Source organism: Oryctolagus cuniculus, chromosome 9 (genome assembly GCF_051225735.1).
Source record: "Oryctolagus cuniculus isolate XC-2025 breed Fujian yellow rabbit chromosome 9, ASM5122573v1, whole genome shotgun sequence".
Lineage (NCBI taxonomy): Eukaryota > Metazoa > Chordata > Mammalia > Lagomorpha > Leporidae > Oryctolagus > Oryctolagus cuniculus.
The window spans coordinates 70,858,048-70,875,687 of NC_142875.1; the positions used below are offsets into that span (position 1 = coordinate 70,858,048).

A 17,640-nucleotide genomic window follows, 5' to 3' on the forward strand; every position below is an offset into this window, starting at 1 on the left:
ATGTATGTATTTATCATACTTAGAGTCTGACTTATGCAATAATGAATTTAAATCTAAATTAACCATTTTGGAGAAACAATTATAGATCTGTAACTATTCTATGAGCTATAATCTACATCAGACTTGAGCATCAGCTGTAAAATTCTGCTTTAAAGTAAATAACCTCCTGATTATAGGGATATGGATAACTTTCAGGTAAAAATAAGTCCATTATTTTAAACATATTAACACTAACAGGTGCCGGAGAGATAATTACTAAGAACTGCCTTCATTTCCAAATGGCTTCTCCTTTTTCTTCACCTAATTTGAGCTTAATACAACCAAGATCTTCGTAGGAGTGTGTATAATTCTGAACTGGTCACAAGGAGAGACTTTTGACAGCACCTGCTGATACGGAGTTTATTCACTGAGAGCCTGGTCTCTTTCTCAAGTTCAGTCGTTGAACTTCTTTAGTGTTGTAGCTGAGAAGAACAGGATTGTTAGTAGTGCTCGCATTTCTGATAAATAAATGAGTCCATTCACGTGTATTAATAATAACCGAGGCAAGTCACCCTGCCCCAAAGTGACTGAGCCATGGCCCACATTCTTTCTCCTTTACAGCATTCCCTTCACTATGAGTTTCCAGTGCTGCCCAATGACTGATTTATTGTTTTCTCCCCAGGAGGAGGGGGAAGCCTTAGGTACCTGGTACCCAGCAAAAGCCCAGACTCAGAGTTATCAGTGGAATTCCTCAAAGTGACAAAGGGCTAGGCGAGGGGTTCCTTGCTGGTACAACCAGGTCACAAGCCTAAGAAGGCTTGCCGGGTGTGGCTGGCTCCGTCCCCAGGGCTCTGCGCTGCTCCCGATCTGGGCTGTGCTGCCCTGGGGCTGGGCTGCTCCTCCTGGCCTCTGCAGGACCTCCAGGCTCCAGGAATTTGGACCGAGTGGTAGAGACATCGCCGGCAGAGACGGCGGTCGCCAGCTTCCTCCCTGCGTTGACTTGTGATTCAGAGCACATTCTGCTCCGCTTTTTAAGAAAGGGAGCACGTTAATGTTGGAGGCTCACTGGGACAGAACAGAGCAAGCAGACGCAACAGTGGGATCCAAGAGTTGGTGAGTGGGCAGCTCATCCGAGGGGCATGGACGGGTCATGGGGAGCCTGCAGGGTCAAGGTCTGATTGCTAAGAACTCTCTTGTGGATAGCTATAGCAGCCGCAGAAGTCTTGGGACTTGAAGCTTTCACAAATAATTCTGGGCTGGGGCTTGCTACCTCCTTACACACACACACACACACACACACACAGCTGGTGTGCCAAGGTCACCATGTACTGTGTCGTGTTTGGTCATAGGGAGGAAGAGTTGAAAAACAAGAAAATGTCATTCTATCTTGGACCTTGATCTAAAGCCAACACCATGGAACCAAGGGCCTTGCATGCATACTCCTCTAGGAAGTGACTTTGAACTTGGCCTCTCTCACATCAATTCCAACTGATACCAGAGTTAGACAGCTTAGCAAAAATTGCTGCTCACTGTCTGTGTGTCCCTTTGGGCTATGCCGTTCTCTTATTGCATTAATTTCTGCCTGATGGATGCTCTCTCCTTCTTGGAAGGGTGCATTTCTGTGGCAGGAGCACTCTTGGCATTATTCCACACTCTGTGAAGGTGCTTTCTTATGAGAATAATTTACATCCCCAGGATCCTGGTTTCCTAGGTACAATGAGCTTATACATCAATATTTTTAGGGAGCATACACTCTCAATATTTTATCAGCTGTAGAAGACCAGGGCTTGAGTCTCAGCCCTGTTGCTTTCCCCATGTGTTTCTGTGAGTCCCTGAGCGCTGTAAACCTCAGATAGCATCTCTAGAACATACCAGCTACCGTAGCTCTGACCAGAGCCTTGCCAAAGCCACACAACCAGTGACAGAAGCAGGATTTCCCATCCACGGTTTGGTCCTAGGGAGTATTTCTAGACTGACATAATAGGAAGCAATGAAGCAGGCTGGCCGGTGGCCCTGGGGGTGGGTGGCCCCCACAGCCTGCATTCATGCCAGCCCCCATGAACGCAGCCAGGGGTCCTGCTGCTCTGTGGGGTGGGACCCAGCCTCCTCACTGCATCTTTTCCCTTGGAATTACAGGAGCCCCTCCAGTCTCCATGCCGCCTCTCCTGGTCACCTTCTTCCTCCTCTGCTCCTGTGTCCCCAAAGCAAATGGCCACCTCCGTGAAGCCCTAGCGGTGCTGAAGGCTGAGTTTGCACTTCACCTCTACAGGAGCGTGGCAGCAGGTAGAAATGGGACGAACTTCGTCATCTCCCCCGCGGGCGTGGCCTTGCCCCTGGAGGTCCTGCAGTTTGGAGCCCAAGGGAACACGGCCCAGCAGCTGGCAGAGGCACTGGGGTACACCATCCATGGTAAGACACCTGCTCTCCCTCCTTCCTGCTCACTCTCTGGCTCAGGCCACCTCGGGAGCTGTGGAGCTCAGCAGCCAGTGGGTCACACAACTGGGCAGGAGGTGCAACAGCAGGTTTCAAACTCGGGAAATGCAATTACCCTTGATGATGATGATGATGATAATAATAATAATAATAATAACCTATGTACCTATGTACTTATTTTGGCAGAGTTACAGAGCCAGAGAGAGAGAAAGGGAGAGAGAGAGAGAGAGGGAGAGAGAGAGAGGTATCTTCCATTGTTTATTCACTCCCCAAATGGCAAGAGCCTGGAACTCCATCCAGGTCTCCCTCATGGGTGGCAGGGGCCCAAGTACTTGGGTCTTCTTCTGCTGCCTCCCCAAGTGCATTAGCTGGATCAGAAGTGGAGCAGCCAGGACTCAAACCTGGCTCAAATCCATATGGGATCTGGGATCACAGGCGGTAGTTACAGCCACTGCACAACACCAACCTAATTACCCTTGATTTTTAAGATCTCTTCTAACCCCAGACTTCATGGCAATATGTCCATTTCCTTCCACATCACTTTATGATGCTCACTAGGTGCTAGACAGCATTTAAGGCCCCTGGCAAGCGTTAATTAATTATCACAACAACCTCCCTTCTGAGGTTGGTGACTTTTTATTATCATCTGTATTTTGGAAAGGCACTAATAGGCACAGAGAGTGAAAGCAACTTGCTCTAAGTCACAAAGCCAGTAAGTGGCAGAGTTGGGCTTAAACCCAAGCTGTCTGGCTCAGAGCCCATGCTTTGGACCAACCCGCTTTAATAAATCCGTGATGTCTAGGCAGTGCCAGATCTGCCAGCTTAATCCTATAGATTCTGGATCTCAGAGCAGCTCTGCCAGCAGCAGCAAAGAGTCTCCCAAATGCAGGCCAGGTTCTCCTAGGCTACGTGCAGGGCCTCAGCTCAATGCTGGGCCCCCGCACCACCTACCAACTCCAGGCTAAGACAAACACAGGAGTTTTTCCTTCTCTCTCTCAAAAAAAGGCATCCATAAAAAAAAAAAAGATGCAGTGACCTTTGCATAAATTAGTATTTGTCAGAAAGCACAAGAACTAATGCCAATATATCTGGTGAGAGTGTGCTTTAGGACGGGACCTTGAACTGGCAAATAGAGGTCAACACTCAACGTGTCAGGCCATAAGGCCCCAGCAGAGCGTCCTGTCCCTCCTCCTTCATACTCCTCCCCCACCAAAATGATTCTCATGAGCCTGCTGGTTGACAAACAAATGATTTTTTCTCTTCAGGGACAACTGAAGTCAAAGGTAGTTTGTTGAGCTTTGTTTTTCTCCGCAGTGATATCACAGCTGTGCACATAGGCAGGGAGCTATTCCTCAACCATGTTAGATTCCGAGCCATGCCATTCCCGGAGTACTACTGTGCACCTGCTCCATGGGCCAGTGCTGTGCCAGGAACTCAGCATCGGGATCTATAAGGAAAAGCCTGAATGCAGGCAGCTCAGTCTCATAGGAGCCGTGCACATGGAAATGTGCTCCAGCACACTGCTGTAGGTACAATTTTTAGAAATAAGTTTATACAAGGGAGTGTATGATTTATTCCACCGGCAGCTTAAAGGGCTCCCCAGAAGATGTGATACTGGAGCTGGGTGATGAAGAATAAATAAAAATATCAAAGAAGGGCAGGCTTGTCGGCCTTAAGATGGAGTCTCATAGAAGTCAGGACTGGGGGGAAAGTGAGAAATGGAAGTGTCGCCACACTGCAGGGAAAGCACACTGAGCGCCATCAATTCTCCTTTGTTGGGACAGTCGTGGAATCTGGCTAACCAAACAGACGGACTCTCAGAGTTTCCATAGAGCCTGTGAGATGTTCTCCAAATGTCAAGGATGCTGAAAGCCTAACTCTTGGAACAATAATCTCACACTTTCCTCTTAATTAGAAACTGTATTTTTTTTTTAAGTTCAGTCTTAAATTTTTACTTATTTATGTGAGAGGCAGAGAAATTGAGAACTCTTATCCATTGGTTCAGTCCTCCAAATGCCTGTGATGGCTAGAGCTGGGCTAGACCAAAGCTGAGAGCTGGGAACTCAATTCAGATCTCCACCTGGGCAGCAGGGACTCAAGTGCTTGAGCCATCACTGCTTCCTCCTGAACTCTGCATCAGCTGGAGACCACAGTCAGCAGCCAGAGCCAGAAACTGGACCCAGATACTCAATGTAGGAAGTGGGCATGGTAACAAGCACTTTAATTACAAGGCCAAGTGCCCACCACCAAAAACTGCATTTTTCAACTTATGCAGCCATGGTTAATTATTATGAACCAGAATGGGCAACTTACATATGTCAGTGTGCTGGTTAACAGAATACCCCTATACTTTGATGTGCCCCAGGGTAGCTCAGAGAGTCACATGTGTGCAGCTTAAGACAGCCCACCAGAGCCAGCTCCCTATCTGGCCCAGTCCTTTTAAAAGTCAGTACAGACCAACGACACAGGTGTAACAACAGCAGCAAAGTCCATCCCAGGGTCTGGGGCCATAGTGCCTGTTTAATTGATGGAAAGACCCATACAAGTTGCAATGGGATACATCAGCATTGTCTCCTCGCTGTGCCTCCAGGCAGTAGGTGACAACAAGGAGCTTTGTGAGGGCACCGACCCGCTCGCCCTACAAATACAAGGCAAGATGTTCCCAAAGAGAGACCGTGTTTTCATTATGTGAAATGCAGAATCTCCCAGTGTTCCAGCTTCTGGGGATTGTTATTGTTCTTCAGTTCAAATTAATAAGGAACACTTTGACAAGAACTGTTCCAAGAACAGAGACCTCGCGGATGAAGAGTTCTGCTGAGTGACATCGCTGGGTTCTACTGTGGTGTTCGTTATGCATTCGGTCCTCATAGAAATCAGATAGAGTCACTAGACCTCTATTGATTTTCCAATTTTATAAATAAGGTAAGAGGATAATGATTTGGGGAAACTTAGGTCACCTAATGAACAAGTGGCAGAACCAGAATTCAAGTTCCAGACTTCCTGATTCCAAATCCCGTATTCTTTCAATAATTCCTTAGCACCATTCTAAACTATGGAGCAGTTGCCTTCTCTATTTCTATGTCTCACCAAAGGCATCTCTATTGCCCTCTAAGCGCAACTAAACCCTTTGGAGAGCATCCTAAACTTAACCTTTTTTTAATTTCTGATAACAAAAACATCAGCCTCAGAAAGATGGTTCTTACAGTTCATGAATTTTACATACATTAACTTTAAAGTCAAGACTCACCAGATTTGGTGCCATATTCAAGAGGTCAGTTTTGTAGATTATGGCACTCTTCATGCTGGTAGAGTTAAAAGGCTGGTTTGCAGCAAGACTCTAATACTTTCTTGCAACTCTTCACACAGCCTGGGACCCTATCCTCAAATCTTCCCTCGCTACATTCTTGGTCTGCCCAGGTGGTTTTCTTGCCTTCTTCTTCTTCTTCCTTCTCTTGCTCAACATCTTATTAGAACTACAAGTTATTAACCCACCTCCCAGCAAGGAAGGTGGCTTTCTATTCAGATGCTAAGACAGAGAGAAATGAAGTCAGCAGACGTGGTTCTCATTCAAGAGCTGTGACGGGACAATCCTGCCCTCACACTCGCATCATTCACCTCTGCCCCATCACAGAGAAGGAGCCGGAACGCCACATGTACAGCAAGTAGGAGGTTAGGAGCTGCATCGCCCCATGTTCACCCCAGGGCGAGTGAGGTGCTCATGTGCAGAGTCTTCTCAGTCCATCCATTCTCACCCTGTGAGGTCACTTTGTGACACTGCACTTCTATGCCACCCTGGCGGCGGATGGGGCAGCCAAATGCCACCACCTCCAGCTGGGTGACCCTGAGCAAGTTTATGAAGTTGTCTGACCTCAGCTCCCTCATCTATAAAACAGGAACAATAGTCTTCGTTCATAGGGTTATTGAAAGGATCCGATGCAATCAGGAACGTAAGTGTTTAGCACAATTCTGTGGACGTAGTCTACCTTCCGTATTCTTTATTCTGGCAATGCAAATTCTGGAAGGTCCAGAAAAGCCCTTTCTGTGTTCAGATGAGCACAAACACAGAGACTTGGTGGAGGCAAGATTTCGCACCAAACTAAACTTCAAGCAATTTTTATGCTATGCTAATGCTTCTGTCTAAAAGAACACTAGTTCTTGCATCCAGAGAGGGTAGGACTGGGAAGAAGGCACCAACCATTTCCAAGTTCACAATATGCACTGTGGACCAGTAGAATGTCTCAATTCTCCTCCTCCCACAGTCAACATGCTACAGGGATATGAGCCTGGAAATATATATGATCTCCCTCAATAGGGCAAAATCTGATTATAAAGTGTGTGTTCTTTTTCACTGCAATAAAATGCAAGCACTCAAGTTGGGTGATAACTCACGAGACCTATATCCGTTTTATATAGTTGTGGATTCTAACAAGCAGCTTTGGTAGTGTGTGGTATCTACCCACTACTATGAGGTCTGTGGCCTGGTGGCTGGGCACTTTGGCTGAGGTATATTCTGGGTGCCTATATCCCCCTCAGCAGATGCTACTCAGGCAACTTGGGGTTCTACTGCTGCCTCCTGAGTTGGACTCTGTGACACAAAGTGCATTGGAGTGGAGCCAGCCCATGCTGAGACAGTGGGATTCATGTACTGGGTGCTCAGGGAGAGCCCGAAGGGGCTGGTGGCTCAGGAAGAGATCTCCAGCATCATCAATTGTACACAGAAGGTTGTGGGCAGTGCCTAAGAGGGAGGAGAAGTGGGGAGAAGCAGTGGAAGGCCACATTGTAGAGTCAGCCTGCGCACAATGGTGCTTCACTCTAGAACTATCCAGCTGGCATGTGTCAGGAGTGGGAAGCTTGGGGAACTCAACTATATGTAGACTCACTGGTGGGCATGAGGCCTCATTCCAGATACAAGATGCCTAGGGGAGCTGCAGCCTGCAACTAATAGCATGCAAATGAAATCCACCATCGGAGATAAATGGAGATGAGGAAGCAATCTCCTGTGTAAATGGTAAATAAATAGAAGTCTGACTATTGTCCAAGAAGGTGGAAGCTATTGACTCTTGGCAATGGGCTTCTTACTTGTATGTCCTCAACAACATTCATGCAGTCAACGCCAACATTAATAACAGGAGCTCTCTGCTGGGTCTTAGGGAGATGGCAGAGGGGAGGAATTATTGTCCTTTGCATTTTTCACATTGAAAGCATAGTGCTAAAAGAGATTGCTTGTCACTGTCACTCAGGCTTCTGACAGGCAGTCATTGGGATGGATTTAAGGCCCCAGACAAGATGTATGGACAATGCAACATTCTGGCCACTATCCATCACTGATCTTTGTGACATTGCACATAAATCTCTTCACTTTGTAAATGAAACTGGGCCCTGGAACTGCCATTTTTCCAGCCCAAGATCTTGTGAGTGGCACTTGTGAGTACTCCTGAATCAGGAAGTTAGGAAGAAGAGCTTCTTTCCAGCTACAAGATGTTAGCGACGGTGTTTGTTTAATTTCATCACAGCCTGATTTCTTTCAGATCTTGCATGGTTTCTTCCCAATTTTAATCTTTGAGTCCAGGCTGATTCCTGAGTGATCAGCTCGGAGTTTTCCAAACTGACTGTGTGTGTTTAGACTTGGGACACAAAGTGGCATTGCTGGGGCCCCGTTCAATGCATTGTGCAGGTGGGAGTTGTGCTGGCTCCTTCCTCACACCCACTTTTGTCAATGGATCCCAACTTGTTTTTCACAGACCCAAGGGTGAGAGATTTACTGCACACCATTTATGCCACGCTGTCCAACTCCGGCCAAGGCACTGAGATGGAGCTGGCCTGCACCCTTTTTGTGCAAGCAGGAACGCCATTGTCCCCCTGCTTTGTGGAGCAGGTCTCCTGGTGGGCCAACAGCAGCCTGGAGCCAGGTGATCTCAGAGAGCCCAATGGCGCCACCATTCAAGTTGACGACGGGGCCTCCAAACAGACCTCAGGTAAAAGAACACCAAGCACCTCACGGGTAAGGTCAATGGCTGCACACACAGAGTATTTCCCATCACTGTCAAAGACATGGTGACAGTGTCCGTGCCACCCCCTTTGCAGCAGAGCTTGTCCTCTTGGGACACTGATCCTTGAGTGGCTTCCTCCTTGAAGCTTCCACAGTTGACCTTTGCCCCCCTCCAGCCCATACACTCACACACAAATCTACATGCACATGAGCACACCGAGAGAGACACACAAGCACACACACACAGAGAAGTGTGCTCCTCATGGCTTCCTACCTCGGGGCACATCCGGCAGTCTTTGTCCCCTGCACCTGTCTCCCCCACCGAGTTCCACTGAACTCTGCTCCTGTATATGGTTAAAAACCTGTGATAGAGGCCGGTGCCATGGCTCACTTGGCTAGTCCTCCGCCTGCGGCGCCGGCACCCCAGGTTCTAGTCCCGGTTGGGGCTCCGGATTCTGTCCCGGTTGCCCCTCTTCCAGTCCAGCTCTCTGCTGTGGCCCAGGAGTGCAGTGGAGGATGGCCCAAGTCCTTGGGCCCTGCACCCCATGGGAGACCAGGAGAAGCACCTGGCTCCTGGCTTCAGATCGGCGCAGCGCACCGGCCATAGCGGCCATTTGGGGGGGTGAACCAACAGAAGGAAGACCTTCCTCTCTGTCTCTCTCTCTCATTGTCTCACTCTGCCTGTAAAAACAAACAAACAAACAAACAAAAACCTGTGATAGAAAAATGAAGCAGCAACCCAAACAGTAGTTTCTTGGGAATTTAGGCTAAGGAAGTAAATCAAGAGAAGAGAAGTTACATTCAGTAAGATGCTTAGCTCAATTTAATTGATGAAACAGGCTGATGAACAACCTGTCCTACAGTTGGGGAGGGTTCAGGGAGGCACAGCACAGGCATATTGTACAGTTGTAATTATGACTGTGATGGTGAAAATCAGTAACCGTCACTGTTTAATTTATGTCTTATTGTTCTAATTTTAAGGGATCAGTTTGCCCTCCCTCACGATAATCCTAGGAGGTCAGCACGAGTCCTGGCCACATTTTACAGATGGAGAAACTGAGGCAGGCCGGCGCCGCGGCTCAATAGGCTAATCCTCTGCCTTGCGGTGCCGGCACCCCGGGTTCTAGTCCCAGTCGGGGCATCAGATTCTGTCCCAGTTGCCCCTCTTCCAGGCCAGCTCTCTGCTGTGGCCAGGGAGTGCAGTGGAGGATGGCCCAAGTGCTTGGGCCCTGCACCCGCACGGGAGACCAGGAGAAGCACCTGGCTCCTGCCATCGGATCAGCGCGGTGCGCCGGCCGCAGTGCGCCGGCTGCAGTGCACCAGCCGTGGCAGCCATTGGAGGGTGAACCAATGGCAAAGGAAGACCTTTCTCTCTGTCTCTCTCTCACTGTCCACTCTGCCTGTCAAAAAAAAAAAAAAAGAGAGAGAGAGAGAAACTGAGGCACAGAAGGTTGAGCCTCCTGCCCAGGATCCACAAAGCCAGGCGGTCTTCTCCACATGCTGAAAAAGGACAAAGATTACACGGCAATAAATGACATTCGAGGATGTTTTAGCTCTGCCCTCCTGGACCCGGCACCGTGGTGTTCATTTCAATCACAGGGCACTTGTCCCTCCCCTCCCCTGTTGCTGTCCCACCCGCAGGTGAGGGCCCAAGCGGCTCTCCATGGGGGCCCGTCGGCGCCACGTCTGCTCAGCTTGCCATTGTGAGCACCATGTCGTTCCAAAGCACCTGGAGGAAGGCATTCTCCTCCAGGGACTCGCAGCTCCTGCCTTTCACCTGCGCCCACGGCCTCGTCCTCCAGGTCCCCACGATGCACCAAATGGCTGAAGTCAACTACGGTGAGCGCTTTCCCACTGGGCTGCCTGAAGCGTGAGGAAGCGCGGGGCATGGGAGTGGGAGCCAGGAGCTAGCTCTCTCCTCCCACAGGCGCTGGGCTGTGTGTGTGCTGAAGAAAAGCCCAGTGTGGCAGGGGACTCTTACCTAGGGGTCTTGGAACGGCAGGAGGCTGGACAGTGAGGCTGCGGATGTGGGAGAAAAGCTGATTTCCCGCTTGACATTTCCCTCTGCACTTAGGAAAGGAGAGAGTTCATGTGAAGCCAAAAATATCCTGACCCAATCACTTCCCTCGGACAGGCAGCCCCACAAACTGAAAGCCACTTAGCAAGGAAGAAGATTGAGTCTAAAAGGCTCTCCAAGAGCACCCCAAAAAGTCCCCTCGTCCTGAAATGCCGTAGTTCTCTGTGCCCACCCTGCCTGATGACTCCGTCATCTTGGTCAGGGTGAGGATGTGGAGAGGGGGCAGGTGGCCAGTGCCAGCGAGGGTCTGGTAGCCCTCAATCCAGCAGGTTCCAGAAGGGCCGGCACAGCAAGGGAAGAAGGGCCCCCAACTCCTGCCTTCATACCCGACCTGCCCCACTTCCGTCAGCCCTCCTTGTGGGTTGGGCCTGTGGCTTGTGGGGCTCCTGTCAGACGTACTCAGAGAAAAGCCAGTGAGATGTCAGAGTTTTAGGGTCTCTGTCATCTAGAGGGCTTACTAGTAGTTCCACCCTGATTCCATGAGAGGCACGTGGTGCGTGCTCAGTAAATGTAGCCATTGGCTTATTCAACCACCAATACCATTGAGGCCGAGTAAGATGAGAACCTACCTATGTGACCCCAAGAACTCCTATGGGGTGAGGACACATGGACAAGCTAACCTCGCTCTTGTCCCTGCTGTTTTCTCAACGTAGCTGTGACCGGGCTGGCTGATTTGGCTGTGTGATGATAAGCAGCCTCTATGTGGCTCTGGTTCTTCCAGGACACAGTGTGCTGCCTGTGCACTGCCTCATAATGGATGCCAAATTAGTATCGATCCAATAGGGAAAGTAAGTAGAAGCTTACTTTCTGCCTTATCAGCCAGCCAAACTCTGCTGTGGCTCCACACCAGGGCCTCGGTCTCCCTCCTGCTCCCAGGAGAAGGATCGGGGCTGGAGTCCAACCCACAGTTCTTCTGTCCCCACCCCGCCTGGATCACCCCACATTACTCACACTCCCCTCCCTGTCCCCGGGCCTGGTCACAGTCTGCATTCACCAGCAACTGTCACTGGGTCTCCCTGTTCCCAGCCGTCTGTGTCCGCTGCCACCTGCCACCTGTCCCATCATGCTGCTCCACCTGACAGGCTGTGCTTGTCCTCAGCCAGCCACTGCCCTTGCCTTTAAGCCCCCACTGCCCATCCTGAGGTCTGTGTGTTTAGGCACAGCCCCCAGCTCATGTGCAGCTGGACTCGTGTTCTGTCACGCCTGCGTGGTGGTTTACAAGTTGGGAAATCTATGAAATCTAGATTTACAACTTTTATTGGAAGATGGGAAGATCTGGCACGAAGAGCCTGGGTTCCCCATGGCTGTGGTTGGCCAGGGTTGGACTGGCAGTTCCTTTAGGACAGAGCAGATTGCTCCCCCTTCTGCCATTGTCCCCACCATGCCCCACCACCACTGGCCTCTGTCCTGGCCCTGAGAGAATCTTGGAGATCCTAGGTGTTAAGATCAGAAAAGGTGACCATGTCACCCAGAAGGCTTTGCCTCAAACTGCTCCTTGCGGATGAGTGGGTGCCCAGTGAAGTGATCCCACTCAGGGTGGCCCCCGCGAGGGGTCTGGCACTGTTTGGATTCCCTGGCTCTAGGGACAGAGCCAATCCCTGACAGCTGAACCCCCAGGCCAGTTCCAGGACGCTGTCGGCCATCAGGTGGGAGTGCTGGAGCTGCCTTACCTGGGAAGTGCGGCCAGCCTGTTCCTCGTGCTGCCCCGTAACAAGGACACCCCCCTGCATCACATTGAACCTCAGCTCACAGCCAGCGTCATCCACCTCTGGACCAGCAGGCTGAGGAGAGCCAGGATGGACGTGTTCCTCCCCAGGTGAGCAGCGGCCTCCCCCTTCCAGAGTGCTCTGTGGCCAGTGGTCTGCACAGCACGGGTTTCAAGCCAGGCGGTCTGGCTCTGGGTCTGTTGCTAACCATGGGCTGGCTTGTCTAGTGTATCCCTAGAGGTAGAGCAAGGGGAAGTTACCCTAGAGTCCATCTGGGTCCATTTCAGAGTCCTACTAACTGGCTCATGGCTCAGGCTGACATGAGCTAACTCCCTGTGGTCTTCCAAGGCAAGCCCCTCTGTTGTCCCTGGGCCAGATGGATGCCCTCAGGCCCCTGCCCCAGCCTCATGCCTCAGCCAGTTTGAGAACAAGGGGAGGAAGTGCAGTGGGCTCCCCTTGTAGGAATGTGCCCCAAATCCTCATCGAATATGATTGTCACTTTTCCTAAACCAAAGACATGAGATGTCTTATTTGATTGAACAGTCTTACAAATATACCTGTGAACAGAAGCCCAATTAAGGCATAAAAATGTGAAACTTTAAGTCTCTGTGCTGAAGTCCTCATTTGTTGTATATAGTGGCGAACCCTCCCTTCAGGAAACCCAGTAGGTACAAATGCAGGTTTCCAGAAAGTTAAATGACAGTGCTCGATTTTTGGCCTCCCAAAGCAAAAGTCTATTAGGAAAACTCAATCCCTAACAAAAGTGCTTAGCACTTCTTTAAATGATGCACTTCTCTGAAATCAGAAATTTATCAGCAATTTGTGGACCAGCACTAGGTGAGGAACACTGTCCAGGGCCACCCGGAGTATGTGAATTCAAGCGCCTGCTCACATGGGGCCTGGCCTCCTGCCCTGCCTGGGCTCTCAGCAGGCCAAGGCAAAGGCCTTGGCCATGCTCCCTCAAGGAGTTAAAAATAAGTCCATGCAGCAGAACAAAAACGTACCAAGAGAGACCAAGCAAATAAAGGGCAAGGTCTAACGTAGCAGGTGGCCCAGCCCAGGGCCAAAGGTAAACTTAACTCGAAGATAAAGTCTATCTTTCAAAACCAAATAGTTGAAGCCCAAACCAAAGCACAAAGTCTGGGGAGGTATTTCAGCGGCTCTCTGTGGTCTAGAGAAGCAGCTACTGTAATCTTCTGGGCCTATTTTAGAGCAGCTCAGAGAAGGAAGGAAGAGGAGCCTTCAATGTCAAAAGAGGAGCGAAAGCAGAGCCCCATGCAGGAGCTTGCCGCAGTCATCCTGGGTTTGGGCAACAGATGGCTCGTCCCATCTTGGAGCACTTGATGGGAAACCCCTGGCTCCCCTAAGCCCTCTCCTTCCCTGTGATCCTGCCTCCAGAAGACTCAAACCCGTAAGCCATGATCTTGGAAAGCATTGGAGGATGGAGGAGGAATGAGAAGGCGGGGGATCTTAGCAACAAGGCCATCGGTTAACACTTGACCTCATTGTGGTCATTTTTGTTTTTTAATCTCTCTAAGATGGTCAAGTCTCCTGTCCAAGAAGAAGAGAAATTTTGAGGGAAGTGAGGCTATTTCACGGGCCCAACTAACCTAGTTCTTGTTTTGCGTTGTTTTTTGTTGTTTTTTTTGTTTGTTTGTATGTTTTTTTGACAGGCAGAGTGGATAGTGAGAGAGAGAGACTGAGAGAAAGGTCTTCCTTTGCCGTCGGTTCACCCTCCAATGGCCGCCGCTGCCGGCGCACCGCGCTGATCCGAAGGCAGGAGCCAGGTACTTATCCTGGTCTCCCATGGGGTGCAGGGCCCAAGCACTTGGGCCTTCCTCCACTGCACTCCCTGGTCACAGCAGAGAGCTGGCCTGGAAGAGGGGCAACCGGGACAGAATCCGGCGCCCCGACCGGGACTAGAACCCGGTGTGCTGGCGTCGCAAGGCGGAGGATTAGCCTAGTGAGCCGCGGCGCCGGCCTGCGTTGTTTTTTAAAGCTAGCTTCAAGTACTTCAGAGAGTAAACAGAATAAGAAGTGAAAACTGTCTTAGGTCTAGATGTACGTACAAGCTTTGGACCGAGGTAGACACAAAGTCATCATTTGGGCAAGGATTTCCTGCTGGTTGCCTCAAGCTATCCATTCCTCATATAGCATTTGTCACTTAACAAGGGCAAAAAAATGTGCATACTGTGAGAAGCCATGCAAGTATGGGGTGACAGCTAGGTGGTGTATGCTGCCAGGCAGTGGATTAGTAGCTTCTGGATAATTGATGATATTTAGCTTCCAAAGTAACTCTTTATTTATAAAGAAGCAAAGTCGAATGCATGGGACTATTCATCTTCATTAGGGACACTCAGCGTATTTCAGGAGTAATCAGGAAACCAAGACTGAGTGCTAAGAGTCATTTCTATTTATAATCATGTAAAGCCCCACAAGAAAGACTAATAATGTCAAATATGTATTTAATGAATGAAGCCCTTAGTTATCAGGTCAATCTTGTAAGCAGCTGAGCATGAACTTTTTTCTGATATTAAATATGATCTACGTCTTTTACAAATCCAGCACATTGCAGGTTTCCACAGGGAGTTTTGCTCTTCCTTCCAGGAGGTGCTGATCATCATTGTGTGTGCTTTATGTTTTTCCAAGAGGGTTTTCTTTCCTTTTGAAAAAATTATACAGTTCACATACAGTAAAATTCACTCTTTTAAAGTACACAGTTCAGAGATTTTTGTTAAATTCACAAAGCTATGCAGCTATCATTACTATCTAATAATTCCAGAATATTTTCATCACTTCAAAAAGAAACCCCAAACCTATTAGCAATCACCTCCCATTCTCCCCCAACCCCTGCCTCCAGCCGCTGGTGACTGCTAATCTATTTTCTTTCTCTGTGGATTTGTCTATTCTGGACATAGCAAGGAAATTAAATCGCACAGTATGTGGGCTTTTGTGCCTGGCTTCTCTTAGCATAAAGTTTCCAGTGTTCATCCTTGCCAGTGCTTCATTCCTAAGGCTTCTTTTGGCTAAGATCACATGTAGAGTTTCATTCCCTTTTTATGGCTGAATAATACTCCATTATATAAATTACTACATTTTGTTTATCCATTCATTAATCTGTAGATATTTGAATGCCAAGACACTTTTTGTCTTGTTTCCACTTTTTGGCTACTCCAGACATTTATTTTTATGTGGATATATACCTTTGATTATTTTTGGTATACATGTACCCAGGAATAGAATGGGTTACGTGGTAACTCTACATTTTGAGAAACTTCCAGACTGTTTTTCAGGTGGGTGCACCGTTTTACATTCGTATCATCAATATAGGGGTGTTTTAATTTCTCCACATCCTTGTCAAGATGTTATTTTCCATCTTTTGATTATAGGCTTCCTAGTCAAGGATCTCATTGTGATATTTCGTGGGCTGTCATTTGCATTTTCCTAATGACAAATTATGTAGAGCATATTTTCATGTGCTTGTTGATCATTTATATTTTTTGAGAGGTATCTATTCAGATTCTTTGCCAATTTTTATTAGTAGTGGTTTCATTGTTGAGTTGTTTCAGTCCTTTCTTTTTTCTGGATTCTAGTCCCTTATCAGATATGTGGTTAGTGAATATTTTCTCCAATTCTGTGAGTTTCTTTTAACTTTCTTGATGCTGTCCTGTGAAACACAAACATTGTTAACTTTGATGGAGTTCAATTAATCTATTTTTTCTCTGTTCCTTGTGCTTTTGATGTCATATCTCAGAAACCATTGCCTAACCAAGATCACAAAGATTTATGTCTATTTTTTTCCTAAGAGTGTCATAGGTTCAGCTCTTGTATTTAGATCTTTAATCCACTTTGAATTAATTATGTATGTGGTATGAGGACTGCATAGATATGCAGTCAATATTGACTGCATATGATATGCATCGACTGTCCATTTTTTCCCAACATCATTTGTTTAAAAGATTATTATTTCCCCTATCGAATTTTCTTGGTTTTCTCATCAAAATCAGTTACCCATAAATATATGATTCTATTTCTGGACTCTCAATTCTACTCTATAGGCATAAATTTATATACAGTTTTGATTACTGTAACTTCCCAGTAAGCTTAGAAATCAGGAAGTAAGAGTCCCACAACTCTTCTACCCTTCCAAGATGGTTTTAGTTTTTCTGGGTCCCTTACATGTCCATATTAGTTTTAAGATCCTTCTATCAATTTCTGCCAGAAAGTAAATGTGATTTAGCTGGGGATCTACATCAATGTGGGAAGTGTTGCTTTCTAAAAATATTAAGCGTTCCAAGTCATGAACTCAACATGTCTTTTCATTTAGATCTTTGTTTCTTTCAACTTCAGAGTGTAGCTTTCAGTGTACAAGTCTTACATTTCTTTTGAGAAATTCATTTGTAAACATTTGTTTCCTTTTGATGCTATTGTAGATGGAATTGTTTTCTTAATTTCATTTTCAAATTGTCCATTGCTAGTGCATAAAGACACAACTTATTTTTTTTATCTTGATCTTATTCCCCACCACCTTGAAAAACTTCTTATTTTCCAAAGGTTTCTTGTATATTCTTTAGGATTTTTTTAGTTATAAGACCAAACCATCTATGAATAGAGAAGGGTTTTCTTCTTTCTAACATTCACAGCTTCTATTTCTTTTTCTCATGTACTGTCCCTTCCCAGCCTCCATACAACATGAAATACAAGTCGTCAGAATACACGTCCTTATCTTGCTCCTGATCTAAGGGGGATGTTTCAATCTCTTGCCATAGCATTATGATGTCAGCTGCGGGGTCTTTTTTCCATGCCTTTCATCAAATTGAGGAGGTTACTTCTACCTCACGTTAGTTAAGTGATTTTTATCCTAAAATGCTATTCTATTTTGTTAAATGCTTTTCCTGCATCTATTGAGATGATCATGAGAACTTTGTCCTTTATTCTATTAATATTGTATAGTGTAGGAATTAATTTTCCTATGTTGAACCCACCTTGGATTCCTGGAATAAATCCCACTTGGTCATGATGGGATTTATATGGAGCTGGGTTTAATTTGGGAGTGCGTCATTGAGGATTGAATATCTATCTTCATAAGAGATGCTGATGTGCAGTTTTCTTTTCTCATGATATCCTTGTCCAGTGTTGGTAAAAGGTATTTTGTTTTGCCTTGTGTTAAGTTGAGCTATTTTTGTACCATTTCTCCTGGATCCTCCTTCAGGGCATGCAAGAAATCACTCTAATCTTTTATAGTCATACCTCACTTTCATTGCTGATTTTGGTTTACAAAAAGTGGTACCATGGTTTTATCATCCACCCTAGCTGTGATGCTTGGTTTCAAACAGCCCTTAGCTCTTTCTCAGTGTTGTTGAGAAGCAGTAATAAACCACGATGGTGACAGTGTGTGCACAGGCTGAGCTGGGTATTGTTCTGTGCATTTTCTAAGGATTATTTCATTTAGTCTC

At 47.4% G+C, this 17,640-nt stretch overlaps 1 protein-coding gene across 1 annotated transcript in view; it reads left to right on the forward strand.

The window, feature by feature from the left end:
- Positions 1 to 869: 869 nt before the first annotated feature.
- The window catches only part of SERPINE3 (serpin family E member 3), a 30,262-nt gene continuing 13,491 nt past the window's right edge, over positions 870 to 17,640 (forward strand). The window contains exons 1-5 of the mRNA XM_008273863.5: positions 870 to 1,092; positions 2,116 to 2,388; positions 8,154 to 8,387; positions 10,043 to 10,240; positions 12,096 to 12,294. Coding sequence (XP_008272085.3) covers positions 2,133 to 2,388; positions 8,154 to 8,387; positions 10,043 to 10,240; positions 12,096 to 12,294 — 887 coding nt within the window. The 5' untranslated portion in view covers positions 870 to 1,092; positions 2,116 to 2,132. The remainder of the gene's footprint in view (positions 1,093 to 2,115; positions 2,389 to 8,153; positions 8,388 to 10,042; positions 10,241 to 12,095; positions 12,295 to 17,640) is intronic.